The sequence below is a fragment of the Topomyia yanbarensis genome, chromosome 3 (assembly GCF_030247195.1).
Source record: "Topomyia yanbarensis strain Yona2022 chromosome 3, ASM3024719v1, whole genome shotgun sequence".
Classification (NCBI taxonomy): Eukaryota; Metazoa; Arthropoda; class Insecta; order Diptera; family Culicidae; genus Topomyia; species Topomyia yanbarensis.
Genome location: NC_080672.1, coordinates 105,261,945 through 105,277,451, shown reverse-complemented (window position 1 = coordinate 105,277,451; position 15,507 = coordinate 105,261,945). Strand labels below are relative to the sequence as shown.

The 15,507-nt window shown below is 38.9% G+C and overlaps 1 protein-coding gene across 9 annotated transcripts in view; it reads right to left on the bottom strand.

Annotated features, from left to right (window-relative positions):
* Positions 1-15,507, bottom strand: part of LOC131693203 (solute carrier family 12 member 4) — a 666,250-nt gene that overhangs the window by 170,475 nt on the left and 480,268 nt on the right. For all 9 annotated transcript variants that reach the window (XM_058980844.1, XM_058980846.1, XM_058980845.1 and 6 more), the window contains 2 exons: positions 1,767-1,887; positions 1,124-1,257 (listed from right to left, as the gene is read on the bottom strand). In XM_058980844.1, coding sequence (XP_058836827.1) covers positions 1,124-1,257; positions 1,767-1,887 — 255 coding nt within the window. The remainder of the gene's footprint in view (positions 1-1,123; positions 1,258-1,766; positions 1,888-15,507) is intronic.

Here is a 15,507-nt window from a genome sequence, read left to right as displayed (position 1 = left end):
TGGTTTAAAGATGATGGGGTTGAGTGGGAGGGGTATGAGCGCTGGATGGCGTGGTGGTCGGAGGGGTGATTTAAGGGGATTTTAAAGGGAGGGGAGTGATTGCATAACCTTTCCATATGAGAAAGGCAAAAATATTTCAACATTGTAACCTCCTAGTATTAAGATATCCAAAATGTAAAAACAATAGAATTTGGCACCGCCAAGCTAACGCATTTGTGCCTATCAAATAAACAAAATGAATAAAAAAAATTCCAATTAAAAACCAACGTTTAGTCATCGATATCTTCTGCTAAGCCGCAAAAATCTACTCAGTCAATGATCACAACTGTGCCCAGTACCACAAATAACCGTGTATATCAAGTTTTTGTTCTTTGGGACCCATTTGATCAGTATTAACCTGTATGTAGACATCTGGGAAATTAACGATAATACTGCTTAAGGATACGTGTGCATAGTACTTTTTCTTTTGACTGAACGGTTTTATGAAAATGCGAGTAAAATAAGCTCGTTCTCAGGAGAGTCGTGTGACTTCTGATTACAATATGAAAATAATTTCTCTATTTTTTAATTCAATCAAACATTTCATCTAGCCTTATCGCGGGGTAAAATTTATCGCACCGGATTAAAGTACCTTTTTGCGTGCAAACCAAATCAGAGGTTGCGATCGGGGTGAATTTCCCCATCGACAAAACCCTCCCCGACTAACTGGAGGACGCAAGAAGTGCCATTTTTTATTTATGTACAAATAATGTTCTGCAGTATTTATGCCCGCGGTTCGTTAACTCTGTGTACACAGTTAACTGCGCGGTTAATTAATGACACAGCTATGTAGGGTACCGCTGAAACAATGGCAATAGCTAAAACAGGAAGTACGATCGATCTTCCACCGTTTCGCTGGCTCCACTTACTCATTTACTCATTTGTTTATGCTTAGTTTTATTTACCGAAATTGTGCCAACAAAGTTATGCAGTACATGTATGTGCAAAGTCGAGTATGTGCTTGAACAGGTGGTGTGCTGGGGCATGCGATTGAAAATGAGTCGAAAAAGCTGAGGTTATGAGGACGAATGAGAATGGGGTTGAAGGTGATGATAAATTGTAAAAAAAATTGTTGTAAACATACCACGCAACAACAACATAACACAATTAAAAACCCATAAATAGCTCCAGCCGTACCGACTACCCATGTTAAACGAATGAATAAAATAACACCGAAAATATTCTGTATACACGGCAGATAGACACCAATGAGTGTGCCTGTTGGTTGCAGTGGTGGTGGTGTTGATGGCGTTGGTGGTGGTAGTCAGTAGCATAGAGGTTTCGTTTTATATTCGATCAGGAGGTTGGTGAGTTGCGCAATTGATTGGTTATTTCACCCCAGGACGTTCCATTTTCCGATTTTTCCGATTACCAAAGAGCAGAAGAGAAAAAAGAAAGAAGAAAACCTGTGTGAGTAGTTGGCGCAGCTGTTTAATAAAATGTTATATGGTTATTTTTGCAGTAATTTCATTTAACTGCCCGTTTCGAAATGGCGAGAGAAGATTTAATTAGTTGTGCCCTATCCCGTTAGTATCTGAATAATTGAAAACGGAGAACTTCACTCAATCCATCTGTCTACCTGGCAGAAACCACTCGACAGATGCGATCGTGACCAGTTTTATTTCTATTCAGCCACCGGGATGTTTATTAAAACTGTTTTTTAAGTGTTTATCCAGATACCACCACTTGCAGAACTGCAGCGTTTCATATGAGATGACACTACTTACCCATTCGGGCGGAGGCAGGCGCTGGCTTCGCATCTGGGTCCGTCGGTGCAGGGATTGTATTCGAGTAGTTTGCCAGGGACGAAATAAGCGTTGTGATTTGTGGACGTTCTTGAATTTCATCCTGGAAAAAAAAATAAAATTGATGATTGTTCAAAAGCTGTTTCGTAAGGTGATAAAGAGGATTTGGTTATTTATTCGGAATATGGTGTAAACAGACTATATCTGCACTATAGAACCATAGAGAGTTGCAGAGCAAGCATGGTATCTTCTCAATGTAAACAAAATATCTGTGTTTTTCTATAAAATTTTCCAGCCCTGAATAGATGTTTTTATACGATTTTTCAAACGTAAACAGATGGGATTTAAATTTAAAATTTAAATGTAATTTAAATCATGGTTTTGTTGCTACTGCCACTCATAATTTTATAAACAAAAACCAATATGCAACAAATAACAAAAACTGCTAACTTTCCTTTCCTGTAACTCGCGTCAAATATTTTTGGGCCTAAGATAAGTCTTAGAGTGAACATAGGTGAAAATCCATTCTAGTTTGAATTCGTTAACTATGCCAAAATTCTACCGTATTTAATATTCAAAATTAGTAATGATTCTCTAACTAGTTATTTCAAATATTTTAAAATGGTCTTTTAAACTGTTATTACACTTACACAAGAATAGAAGTCAAATGGGGAGTTTGAAAAACATAGTAAAAGATAAAGATTTTTGATTTTCAGCAATCCAAATAATTAGATGCCACCTTTAATATCGTGAATATTGATGACCAAATGTGTGATTTTACACTTTTTTCTCGTGGGATTTCGGGAACACTGTGGGGGTATGAAGGGGTGGGACTCGTTGTGCTTTCGTCGCCCTAATTTTTTCTCCACTATCTCGGAGTCTCACTTGGTCCATAAAATGGACCGACCTTTGAGCTTTGATATAACTGTCGACTCTTCTCTTACTCTATCTATTACGTCGCCATTTAGTTTTCGTGCCAGTGAGCAGTTTATGAGCCATCTACACACCAAAAAATATGATTTTTTTGTTAACCTAATTTCAAGCATGAAACAATTTAACAAGCCGTAATTCACGTAATAAGGAAATATAACAGTGTTTCGCTTAATTTAACATGAAACATATACTTTACATGCGCAATGACATAAAATTACACTTACTGCCATTCAGAGTTATATGTGGAGTAAAATTAGGCGATTTACGAAATTTGACGCCATATAAAATTGAAATCAAGCATAAAACTAAGTCATTTTTGATGCTCGTATTTGTCAAGATCAGGAGACCGGATAGTCCCCGGCAGTGAACTCACCCTAATCCGACTGAGATTTCACCGATGGAGGAATTTCTCCTGATACTAGCTTCCTAGAGCCATTTAGCTACCAGATTTATCGAGATCTACTCGGAAATTATCCGGCGGTGAACTACCCTACTCCGACTAAGAGTTCCCTGACAGCGGAATTTCTCTCGGTAGCGATGTCTATTTCGTGAGCCAAATTGGATCCCATTTTTTGTTACGATATAGTCAGAATCTAAACTACTATGAATTCCCCGGCAGTAGATTTCTCCCGATACCGATGTTCGTTTCCGTTTACCTCCCCGCTTCGTACCGACCTGGATCTAGCCTACTCCGGGTCAGCCAGTAGGTGCTAAGGTCTGTCCAGCGTTTTCGTATGGAGCGTATCTTCGATTCACTGGCGTAGCTACGACCCTCTGCTAGCTTTCCGACGCGATCTATTCGTTCTAAGTCCCCACGGTTGATCTAACCTACTCACGAGCTACCCGGTAGGGTGTCGAGGTCGGTCCGGCGATACTGCTGAAGCCTGACCTCCGGTTTGCTGGCGTCCCGACAACCCAACCCGGTGCTATGCATCATACTACTCAACCGGTTCCCAGCGGTAGACCTAATCTGCATCGACGCAGAGTTCCCCAGCGGTGGAATTTCCCCAGAAACCCGATTTGTGGTTTCACGGCGGCTTTCTAGTCGACTGCGTAACTTTGTTGGTCCCTTTGCCACTTTTTTTGTTTAATATACTCTGTTGACCTCCGTTGACCGCATCCCAGATATCCTCGTCGAAGCACATCTCTTCGACGATATTGTCAACTGTCACACCAGGCATACCCCTTCGAACTTCTTCGAACCTAGGGCATTCGAGGACCACGTGTTCCATGTCTTTTGAACCTTTACAGACTCCTGGCAAAGGGGTGACGAAGCATGTCCGAACCGATGCAAGTACTTCCGGAAGTATCCGTGTCTGGACAAAAACTGCGTCAAATGTAAGTTCACCTCGCCATGTTCCCTATGCACCAAACACATTTGGGATGAGTCGGCGGGTCTATCTTCCTATCTCCGTGTTGTTCCACTCTTGTTGCCACTTAACCAACAAGTCCTCCATACCCCTCCGGGCGCGGCCGAAGGGTTTCTTTCTTCTTTTCTTTTCTTTTCCTTTATTTTTATTTGTTTTTCGTCGTCTCCTCTACGGTTCGCCATTCAATCTCCATTTGTCGGTTATTTCGCTGTCTTTCGCCGACCTTCTAGGTTCCTCCTCCTCTCCCAGGAAACCCCTTATTCTTTTCACAGAAAGGGAATATCGGTAACACTTCGGAGTCCGGCAGGCTTCTCCTTTCGCTATCTCCGTTGTCTTCAGTGTCTTTTCGGTGTTTTAGGTCTCTTCGGTAAGGTCATTAGCATTCGGCTGCTGCAACGGCGGACTTGGTGCTAATCACTAGTTCCCTGATCTGTTCGTCTACGTTGCTCTTGCTTTTCACGAATTCGTAGAGCTAGAAAAAATATATTTTTAACCTCACCTTCGTCGCTTTAGGCGCCCCCGATTGCTGGTTTTCTTAGGTAATGTTTGGTTTTGGCGCGCGCACCATTATTTTCAGTTTATTCATTTCATGGATTTTATTCGTTTTGTTTATTTTGTTCATTTTGAATATTTGACTAATTTTAAATATATGATCATTCATTCAGAATTATTTTTATTCATTTTAGTTCATTATTCGTTTTTATTCGTTTCATTCTTTGGATTCATTCTGATCCGTTTATTCATTTTATGCATTTTATTCATATCAATCATTTATTTTATTTTTTTATTCCATTCATTATATTAATTTTATCCAAATTATTAATTTGTTTTTAATTAATTTTTAATTTGTAATATTAATTTAATAATTTAATTGATTTTTTAATTTATTTTGTTTTTTCGTTCATTCATTTTGATTATTTCATTCATTTTATTGATTTTATTAATATTACCCGGATTATTTTATTTGCTTTATGTAATTTAATTATTTTATTCGTTTCATTTATTGCTTTGTTTTATTCATTTCATTCGCTTTATTTTTTATTCATTTGTTATTTTTCCCAGTCAATACATTTTATTCAATTTCTTCGTTTTATGAATTTTATTGATTCTATTCGATCATTTCTTTTATTAATTTAATCCAATTTGTTTATTTTAATATTTTTTTTGTTCTTTCAATTTTAAAACTTTTCATGTTGTCTGATTTTTTCATTAAACTCATTAAGCTGTACTAATTTGAATTATTTATTGCATTAATTTGATTCTTATTAATCATTCTACTCATTCTATGAATTTGATATCTTTGAATCACTTTTTTGCTTGAATTGGGGAACCCGGGGCTATTCGGACATACCTAAACGAATCTGACCTTTAGGTAGATAGATGTGAAATAATTTATCGGTCAAAAGTCCTAATTGTTAGAAACCTCAGCTACATTTTGAAGCCATTAAAATTCATTGGCAACACCCCGTGGCAGCGCTAGGCGACGATTTGCAAAACTCTACGTTTTTCGATCCTTTTACAATGTAGGGGTAATTCGGACTTCCCTACGGGTTAATTCAGACCATCATTTTTAAATTTGTTTAATAACGGAATCATGTTTACCTATGAAATATTTATTGAAGAAACTCCTAAAGAAGTAAAAAAAAATAAATTGCGTTACAAAAACATAATCTGGATAGTCGCAACTGTCGATAAGCGCATCATGTATTTTATTTGCTATGGTGTGTGTAATCGTGTGCGCAACCGCAAGCCGCTGAACCGGTGGTTGATAGAATAAGGGGTCCGTACGCTCATTTTGCACAAAAGTGGCGAGCGTCTTGAAAATATCTGTGTTTTCACCCAAACGCAAATCATTCCGTAAAATAGGTTTTTTTTATGGGGTTGTATGGTGGTTGAACCTATGAGAATTTGCTCGGGAATTGAGCGGTTTCTTGTTTTTTCACTAAATAATGTTCGCAAATTACCAACAGATTGGAAAAACGGTAATATTGTGAGATATGAGGCAAAACTACGTCGCCATTCACCTCTAACACAAAACTACTATTCCTTAACTCCCCACAGTGCCAACCGGGGTTGCTTAGGACTGCGTCAGGTTCTGGCCTGAACCGCTCTTACTTCATACATTTTGACAGCGGTTGGGTTTGGATACTGGTTCAGTTTCGCTTCGGGCAGGAGCTACAGCTATATGAAGATCTGTTGGTCGTATGCTGACAGGCGAGGGGAACAAATCACGTACATTGGCGAACTTTCGAACAAAAGACGGAAAAAACCTAAAATGTTGCCTGATTAGGTTGAAAATAAAGAGTTGAGCTAATTTTGAGGCGCTGAGCTCGTTTTGTCAAAAGTCATAAATTATTAGATTCATTCTTCCATACAGTGTCATTGAACCTTTCTTATTACTATGATTTCATTTTCATGATAGATTTTCCGTTACTGTTCACCAATATCCAAAATATCATAAAAATGAAGAACACTACTTTAAATCTGTTTTATAACGTGTTGGTTTACTGTAGATTTTCTAATTATCTTGCACAAAGCACCATACGCCTCCATATAAATAACCAAATTTTAATATATCTTTAAACCTGTTTGTGCACCGAGGCGCAGAACGAGACCATGATATTCGAAGAGTTGAGATAATTTCCCATAATATGTATAATATTTGACCGATCCGAACTGTTTCGCCTGATTGTACAGAATATATTAGTGAAAAAAGTATTTTTGATCAGACCTCCTCAAACATAACAAAACGAAAAAATAATAGTTCCAAGCAAACCTAATGAACACATCATAACCGAAATGAATCTAGTTGTGCTAAAATCGGACCAAAATCAAAAGAGCAACATGCATTTGAAGTAAACATAGAAATTGGGATTTGGGAAATGAAAATCATTGAAAAATCCGGACATTGCTACGTTTTAACTGCTGTTAAAAATCGTGTTCTTATTCAATTAAACTAAAATGTTGAATATATATCATTCATCACATGAGAAATTTGGGAAAAATATAAAATATTAATATTTAAACATAAACTTTTGTGGTTTTGTCCGGCCTCCAGCCGCTGTGCGACATGCGCGTGGAACTGTTAATGTGTTGGTCATACAAAATAAAGCTCTCGGTACAGTGAATACTCATTTGGGCCGCTCAAAATTATGTCATATTCTCATCACAACTAAAATCGAGTTTTCTGTTATAGCTTCGGTTTGTTTACTACACTCGATTAATTTTTCGGACTATTTTATTCTTTTTCTTTGCTAGTTTTCCTTGAGTATGCTTCAAGACATTTTCTCACTATTTAACGTGAATTTTAAAGCTTAAGCTTATCACAGCTACAAAAAGTTGAAATTTTCATTCAAGTGTAAATAAGAAGCAACAATCTCGGGCTGTTCGGAGTTCAAGTTACTGTTTTAAAGTTCCCGGAAATCGATCACGAGCTACTTTCGTACATATTGCTGAGATCATATTGTCTACTAAAACATACCTCCTGATCTTTTCCCTTTCCCACTAACACAATTCCTTTCCCGTGATGCTCGTGGAGATGCAGAAGTAGTTTCGGTCTCAATCAACAGCGAGTGTCGAACTAACATTTCTTTTCTTCCCCGGTAGAACAGCATAGGGCGTAACCGGCGTCATTATTGACCATTTATGAAAAAAGTGAAATATGCACGGTGGAGCAAAATAATGGTTAATAAATTACCAAGAATTTAAACTTGAAAAAAATGCTGAAAATCACTGTTTTTAGGTGAATTAAGAATCCTTCATTGAGGAAATTTAACTCCAATTTGAACATGTATGATGCAAATCGTTCATGCTTTTATGCAAAATTTGTTGGTTGAAATTCAAAAACAGCTCAAATGTGACCATATCTAAGACTTCTTGACAATAGTGTTGATTATTACAAACTATGTTAGCATGGAAAACGTTTAAATGAAGAATGTAATAAACCACAATTACAACTTTTTCCGATATATTATAACGAAATAAAACGTTGTTAATTCACTGAAACTGTGAAAATCGTTATATTTTCAACTGACTTGTGCGCGTGGTTCCGACTGAAATTTTAATGAAAGAAACAGTTTAAATTTCTTGATTTTGCTCATCATTGGGTCATTACCGTCCGAAAAACTTTTTTTGAGCCAATCTAACAACATTTAACGTTAAATTAAAAGAAACTCAGTCGTCTTTAGAGATGTATTCTTAAGATAATCTCTCAAACTAGTCGCATTCGAAACCTGACCAAACGAATTCGTAACAAGTAAAATTGTGCTGAAATCGCCGAACCGACCGGAAAATCTGTTGAATCAGAAAGTCAAAATTATGCAAGAAAAAATGCAGTACCAGTGCGAACCGGAATCAGAATAAATTGACTCGAACGGCACGTTCCCCCAATCCTTTGTATTTTTATTTTTAAATTAACATTTATAAACAACCCTTCAACCGTAAAATATTCGTTCCGAATACAAAAAAACGAATAGTCTAGTGTAGAAATTTATCCTGTTAGTTTGGTACAGCCACAAGTATTCGATAACAAATGCTGAATGCCTACACAAAAGAACAGCCAATACCTTTTGTTCGGCAACAGAAAAAAACTTTTATCGAAACCGAACATCTTGAATTGGGGCCGGTTTCCGTGGGAAAGTAGTACGGGAGAAAGTATGTACAGTAAGCATTGCATTTCCTGACAGGATTTCTACTGCGATCAATTGCATTGACCTGAAGCTATTGTCCGGCTTGCAGGTGAAACCCCGTCCACTTACAGAAGAGAAGAAACGATAAAGAATTTGCATTCGGAAGCTTTATTCGACTGACAACTGCCTGTACGTGTATTGGCGAAACGCTACAATAATTGAACTTGTGTGGTTTTCTGTGATTTATAGTTACAGTCATGGATTTAACCCCAAGTAAGACCAATTGCTTGTATTACTTGTTACTATCGACGCCTCCAGCATAGGGTTCCATTCTCCAGTAATTGGTTTCTCCGCATTTCCTGCCAAGTAGGTTGGTTAGATGCTCTCGAAAAGCCCTACCCATTATTAACTTAACATCCACTCAGTCGTAATATTAATAACCGCTCTGTTTGTGGTGGGGACACAAAGGGCAGAAGGAGTCCCGGTTCCATCGTGCTTACAACGCAAGAATACAAACACATCCATTTCAACATCGGAATACATAATGGGGATGCAGTCGAGTAGCTGGCGAGTCCTTTCAATGCACTATATTATACCACTTTTCGAATGATGCTTGAGAGCGCTGCACTGACTGGTACAATACGATGGAGGAGTACAGCAACCACACAGTAGGAGAAGGGTAGCAGCTGGTTGGTTCGTGACCGTACGCGCCTGGACGGCTGACTGGCAGGCAGGCAACCAACGAAAGGGCACTTGAAACTGCACTTCTGCCGGGCCCTGTAGCCGTCTATTCTCAACACGTATCAAAACTGTTACAAACTTTCCCCGCATCGGAAAGAGTTCCCACGCGGTACTTGACCTTAGAGTTTGTCGTGTGCGGGGGTTGTGGTAATTGACGGTGGTGTAGTGGAGATGCGACACAGGGCGAGCGATGGTAACCTTTGAAGGTTCTGGGAAATTGATGAATAGACTAAGTAGCCGATTGCATCTGGTTCTTTCGATAGAGGTAATATCGTTAGAAGCAATGGAAATTATTGCAAGACCATGCAGTTTGCGGTGGAAGAGTGATTGGAACTGTGATTTATACTTTGATGTTGCCTGATTGGAAAGTGATTGCGACTTGTTATTCTGCAGAACCTTTAACATATTGTGCATTAAGTGTAAAGATACCTGTTCCTGTTGCAACTGAAATTCAACTGTGATACGATAGAAGATTATTTGGCATGTCTAGTGTTGTTTGTGTCAAAACGATGACATATGGTATCTGTTCAGTGGCTATACTTTAAGTTCACCAATGCGCTAAGGAAAATGGTTATAAACTTATATTAAAGGGTGTTACGATCAAAAATTGGTCAAACAGGAATGTGTGTAAATCGGTCAAACTTTTTAATCAAAAATTAAATCATGTTTCTTTTCAATGTTCAATACATACATAATAAAGAAAAAAAAATTTCACTCAAGCTTCCTTTTCAGCGAATACGAATAGCCGGGACTTTCATTCGACCTTCCATAAAATTTAGCACAACCTCTTTAGTCACTTTACTCGCAGCAGAACGCCAGTTTGCCATGGATTGCATTTCACTGATGACTGTCTTTCGCGTCTTCTTGAGGTTCCGCTGGACGAATGTCCAATATTTTTCTATTGTCTTGTTGGGAGAGTTCATGTTCGTTGGGCGTTGTTCGCGGCATACCTCTCCATGGCCTTTTTCAGTAATGGCAAAACCGGTCAAAACAGAACGGAACAATTGTGTTGTGCCTGAAAAAGGCAACAGTCCTTTTTCCAGGCACTCCGGCATATAAATTTGCTGATCGGAATGTTCCGCTTCCGATATAAATGTCGCTCTTTAAGCCACAGGAACAGATGGCCTGCCATACGAGATATTTCTTGGCGAACTGCGACAGCTTAATATGTTTGAAAATCTCTGCCACCTTTCCTCTTCTAGTTATAATATTCCTGTCCAGGAAGCTGTTTAAAGTCTGCCTTGATGTAAGTTTCCTCATCCTGTACCACGCAATCAAACTTCGTCAGCATCTTCATGTACAGCTTCCGCGATCGTTCTCTGGCCGACTTGTTTTGCTTATCGTCACGATTTGGAATCACCACCTACTTGTAAGTGGGCAGTCCGGTTCGCTTTTTAGCTCGATGAACGGCTGTGGACGAAATTCTCAGCTTGCTTGTGACATCTCGGACGGAGAGCTTGCGTTTCCGCTTGAAATGGCCGGCCGCTCTAGGGCGGGTATAGCGTAGCTTATTGATTTATTTATCGTCTGACTTAGTTGGTCTTAATGAAATCCTAAGTAATCATTATAACGTAGCCTAATATCTGCTTTAAATCAACATTTAAAGCAGCCTTAAAGTGTCGTGAAGCCCTAAACACTGATAAATTGCTGATATTGTGCCAGAAAAGGCGAAATATAGTGTTATTACTGTGCAGAGATTGACAGCTCGTTTTTGCAGCACTAATACTATTATATAGCACCAGCGCACAAATATCAAATTTGAAAGCCTAATAATGGCTCTACTAATACTATTAGAAAGCTTCAGTTGGCTGTCATTGTCCGCCATGGTTTTAAAACCATTTCTTATGTTTCCTTTCGTTGTGATGAGCAAAAAGGAAAAATTTTAAAATAAAATGTTCTGTTTAAAATCGTAATTGACTCTCTTCTAATGCATTGGAATGAATATCCTTAATGGGTTTTCGTTCTCACACTATATGACTGTTTTACGATAACTACCTTTAGTAAGTCTCGAACTGAGGTACCTTGTCTCGTCCTTCACGGTAAATGCGCTGCGTTAGCTGCCTGGACTATATTGCATATGTTCGATTGAAATGAAATATGCCGAATATAATCTTCAAAAAGAGTTACATAACGAATAAACCCACAGCATTACAATAGCATTATATCGGTTTTCCATTTTCTCTATAATGGCACTAAATGCACATGTAAAGCTTACATGCTTTAAAGATCCTTGAAGCATGTACGCGTTATATCAGCTTTAAAGCGCATATAGAGCAAGCGATAATGCTATATTTCGACTATTCATTTATGCATTATTGATGCTGATATAGAACTTTATTGTATTGTTAATGCTGTAATGAAGTTTCAATGCAGCATTAGTGCAAAAGTATAGCCAATGTAGTACAATGGCTTAAGCGTTTGGGGCTATTAATGAATGTTATATTAATAGAAACCCGGTTCTCTCACTTAGTTTAGAATATATTTACATTTAGTTAGTAATAAAATCTGTTACTGCTACCGCCCGTTCGAAAACGTCAGTCTTTGTAATGTTTTATGTATTTCCAACGAGATTGGTGCAAATATAAAGATATTTCGAACTGGATAAGAAATTCAAAAAGAAATGAGGGTGGGTTACTGGTTTTTACCTGATTAACAGTAAATAACCCCTGGATTCTGAGTATAAGTTGAAAAATGAGATCACAGATCACAGACGTTCATTTATTTATTTTATTTTTTTTTTCTTTGCAATTTTTACCACTCATAAACCAAATTTTCGGATAAAAAATTGTTGTTTTTACAAATTTGCATCACCAATTTATAGGGTCTAGAGATCTCAATAAAAAGAAAAAAGAAGAGTTGCCAGACTCCTAACAAGCAGATTTCATAAGTTTGGAACACTTCTCACTTCTTATTCTTGCATTATGAACGAAACGAAAAGGTGGCAATATAGTTGCCACTGCCTTATAAAGAGTTAATGCTTGTGGTTACTTGGGATGGTATGGGGATGAGCATCAACCCTTCTCAAATTGGCATAAAAATCCATAATCTTCTCTAGTCGTGTGGCATCCAGTGGCTGAAATCTCTCGCAGTATCTCAGCAAAGAATTGACCCACTGGTTTTCTATTCCCATATCGTAAGAGGCGACTAAGAACAGCTGTCGCTGTGGTCCACTGGGAGGTCGATAACTGCCTATTATCTTTCTTCGGACAAAATAAGCCTAGAGGCCGTGTGGCATCCGGCAAGTTGATGTATCTCAACCAAGAACTGATCCACTGGGTCCCTGCTCCCATGTCGTAAGAGGCGACTTGAGAACAGGAATCCTCAAGTTTGGATGTTTCTCTGTGCCGAGGACTGAACGGTTGGCAGAACTAAAATATGCCTGTCACGTGTCGTGGGTCTTACCCTTAGTGTGTTAAGAGAATCTCTGACACAGTGGACGTTTGTTTCTTCGCAAATCGTGGGGATAAAATGATGGTCATACCCCAAATACTTATTTCGGGGTTCGCTATAGGCAATTAGAAGCCAACGTGTTTGGTATCTTCTAGTAACTGTACAACACGTGCTGATGATGAAGTGTATAGTGCTGTAATCGAGTATGGTTAGAGTAGCACTAATTAATCTTCAGCATAAACGTACAGCAACTATGAATCTATCCCGCCTTGTGCAGGAAGGAAAAGCTTCTATAGCTTTGGTTCAAGAACCGTATTTTCATAAAGGAAACTTCTATGTTGGAAAGCTACTTAGCTTCCAATAAAAATGGTATAACGTAGCTTCCAACAAAATGGTATGATAGTTCCATGTGAAATGCCTCGTGCATGTATACTTGCGAATAGTGCTATTGACGCATGTCTTATATCCGACCTCACAACTCATGATATTTGTGCTGTCACGGTCAATATGACTATTGATGAAGTTTACAATAAATACGTCTATTGTTCGGCATATTAGCCGCATAATGAACCATCACCTTCTGATGATTTCGAAAAAGTTGTATCATACTGTGGCAGAAATGGATTTCTTCTCACAATCGATGGTAATGCAAATGCCCACCAATGTATTTACGGCAGCTCAGATATCAATTTGAGAGGCACCAAATTGTAGGAAATCGCCTAACATTTGCACGAACTGGCAGAGAAGAAGTGTTAGATAGAACTGTCTGCTCCGACGGTATGAGTTGGAAAACTGGCTCGTACCAAACGAGCTCGAATCGTCGTTATCACAATCATAAGTGCATTGTCTTTGATCATTTAAACGTCTCGCTAGATATCGTCACATATTCTAAGCCCAAACGTACGAACTGGGACCTCTACGAAGAGGGCTTGACGAATAAGTTTCATGGATATTTTCCGACGATTGAATCTCCAAGTGAGTTGGATGAGGTCGTGGATAAAACAAAACGCTCTTATAGTAGCAGCCTACCAAGAGGCTAGTCCGCTTCGAATTTTATGTGCTTCTAGAGGAACACCTTAGGGGAATACCGAACTTGTTCGACTCAAAATGTTATGTAGAAGCGCTTGGAATCGCAGACGCAGAAACGGGTCGGAGGTATTTAAGTTGGATCACAAAGCGTACAGAAAAACCCTTTGATCTTCTGAGCGAAGTGGTCGGAAAACCTCTGAACAAATGTCTGAAATCTCAACGAGACTAGTAGATTAAATAAGTTACTTTCGAAATTGAACGACTTTCATGTCAGTTCTATTAGAACTGCTAATGGTGAATACCGTCTGACGAAGATGTAGTACTCAACAGTCTTTTTGACATGCACTTTCCAGGCTGTACGGAGCCATCACTGACGACTGCCTCTGAGTTCTTTTCAGGAAATTTTGATTCTTCGGCATTTGCTCGTACAATTGTGACAACCGAATGGGTCAAATGGCCTATTGAAAATTTTGCTCCGCATAAGTCTCCAAAAAAGATAGAATCTTTCCAGTTCTACTTCAACGAGGATATTAACACTTCAAGCATACTTTGAAAAATGTTCTTAATTGTAGTTCTGCAACAGACTACATCCCATTGGCGTGGCGGGAAATAATTGAAAAATGCATTCCCAAAGGTGGCTTCGTCACTTATGCGGAGACGAAGAGCTGATAGCTTGGGCGAGCACTCCCTACAGGCAATGCAACATGCATATCACCGTCCGGCAAGTCTACTACCTCCCCGTTACACAATGCTGTCTGCAACATTGAAAAAGCTTTTTCGCAAAAGCAACCAAATTTAGGAGTTTTTCTTGAAATTGAACGTGCTTTTGACATCTTTCGAATTCATTTTGGAAGCAGTACGAGGCCATAGACTGCCTTCATATATCATGAACTGGATATACTCAATGCTTAGCAACCGACATCTGTGCTCATCGTCAAGACCAGTAAAGATAAGGAAACTGAGTGTTTGCGGATGTCCTCAAGGCGGTGTACTATCACCACTTCTATACGCTGATGGCTTGTTGATGAAACGTAATGAACTTGGGTTTCCGACATATGGTTCCGTCGATGATTATCATATAATGATCACCGGTGTTTGCATTAGCCACTATTTTTGATTTGATGCACAAGCCTTACGTGTTGTCCAGCAAAGGCGTCTTCATGTTGGACTATCAGTAAATCCAAATAAAACATCAATGGTGCTTTTCACGCAACGAAGGAATATAACGTGAGCTCGAAGAGTTTCTAACGGGTGTTCAATAAAATATGAGAAGGATTTCAGTACCTTTCTGTAAGTAAAGTAACGAGCGTATTTTTTTCTCTCCAAGAGAATTGCTCTCTGGACTCCCTAGAAATGGGTGGCATGTTTCTTTTCGTTCTGGTGCTGTCAGTTCAATCGAAGATGGCGTCGAAACAGCAAGCACTCCGCGAGTGTGTTGTACGGTTTTACGAAACGCATTATCATCGTGGAACAAAAATTTACGGATCCTGGCATTCCTGAGCGTGGAGCGGAAGGCCGGCAGCAGCCGTACGGCGAAGATAATGACGAAAAAGAAAAGAGGCGTTGAAAAAGCTGTTCGACAACAACGACGGGACGAGTTTGCGTGACGTCGGCTGAAAATATCGCTGCTAC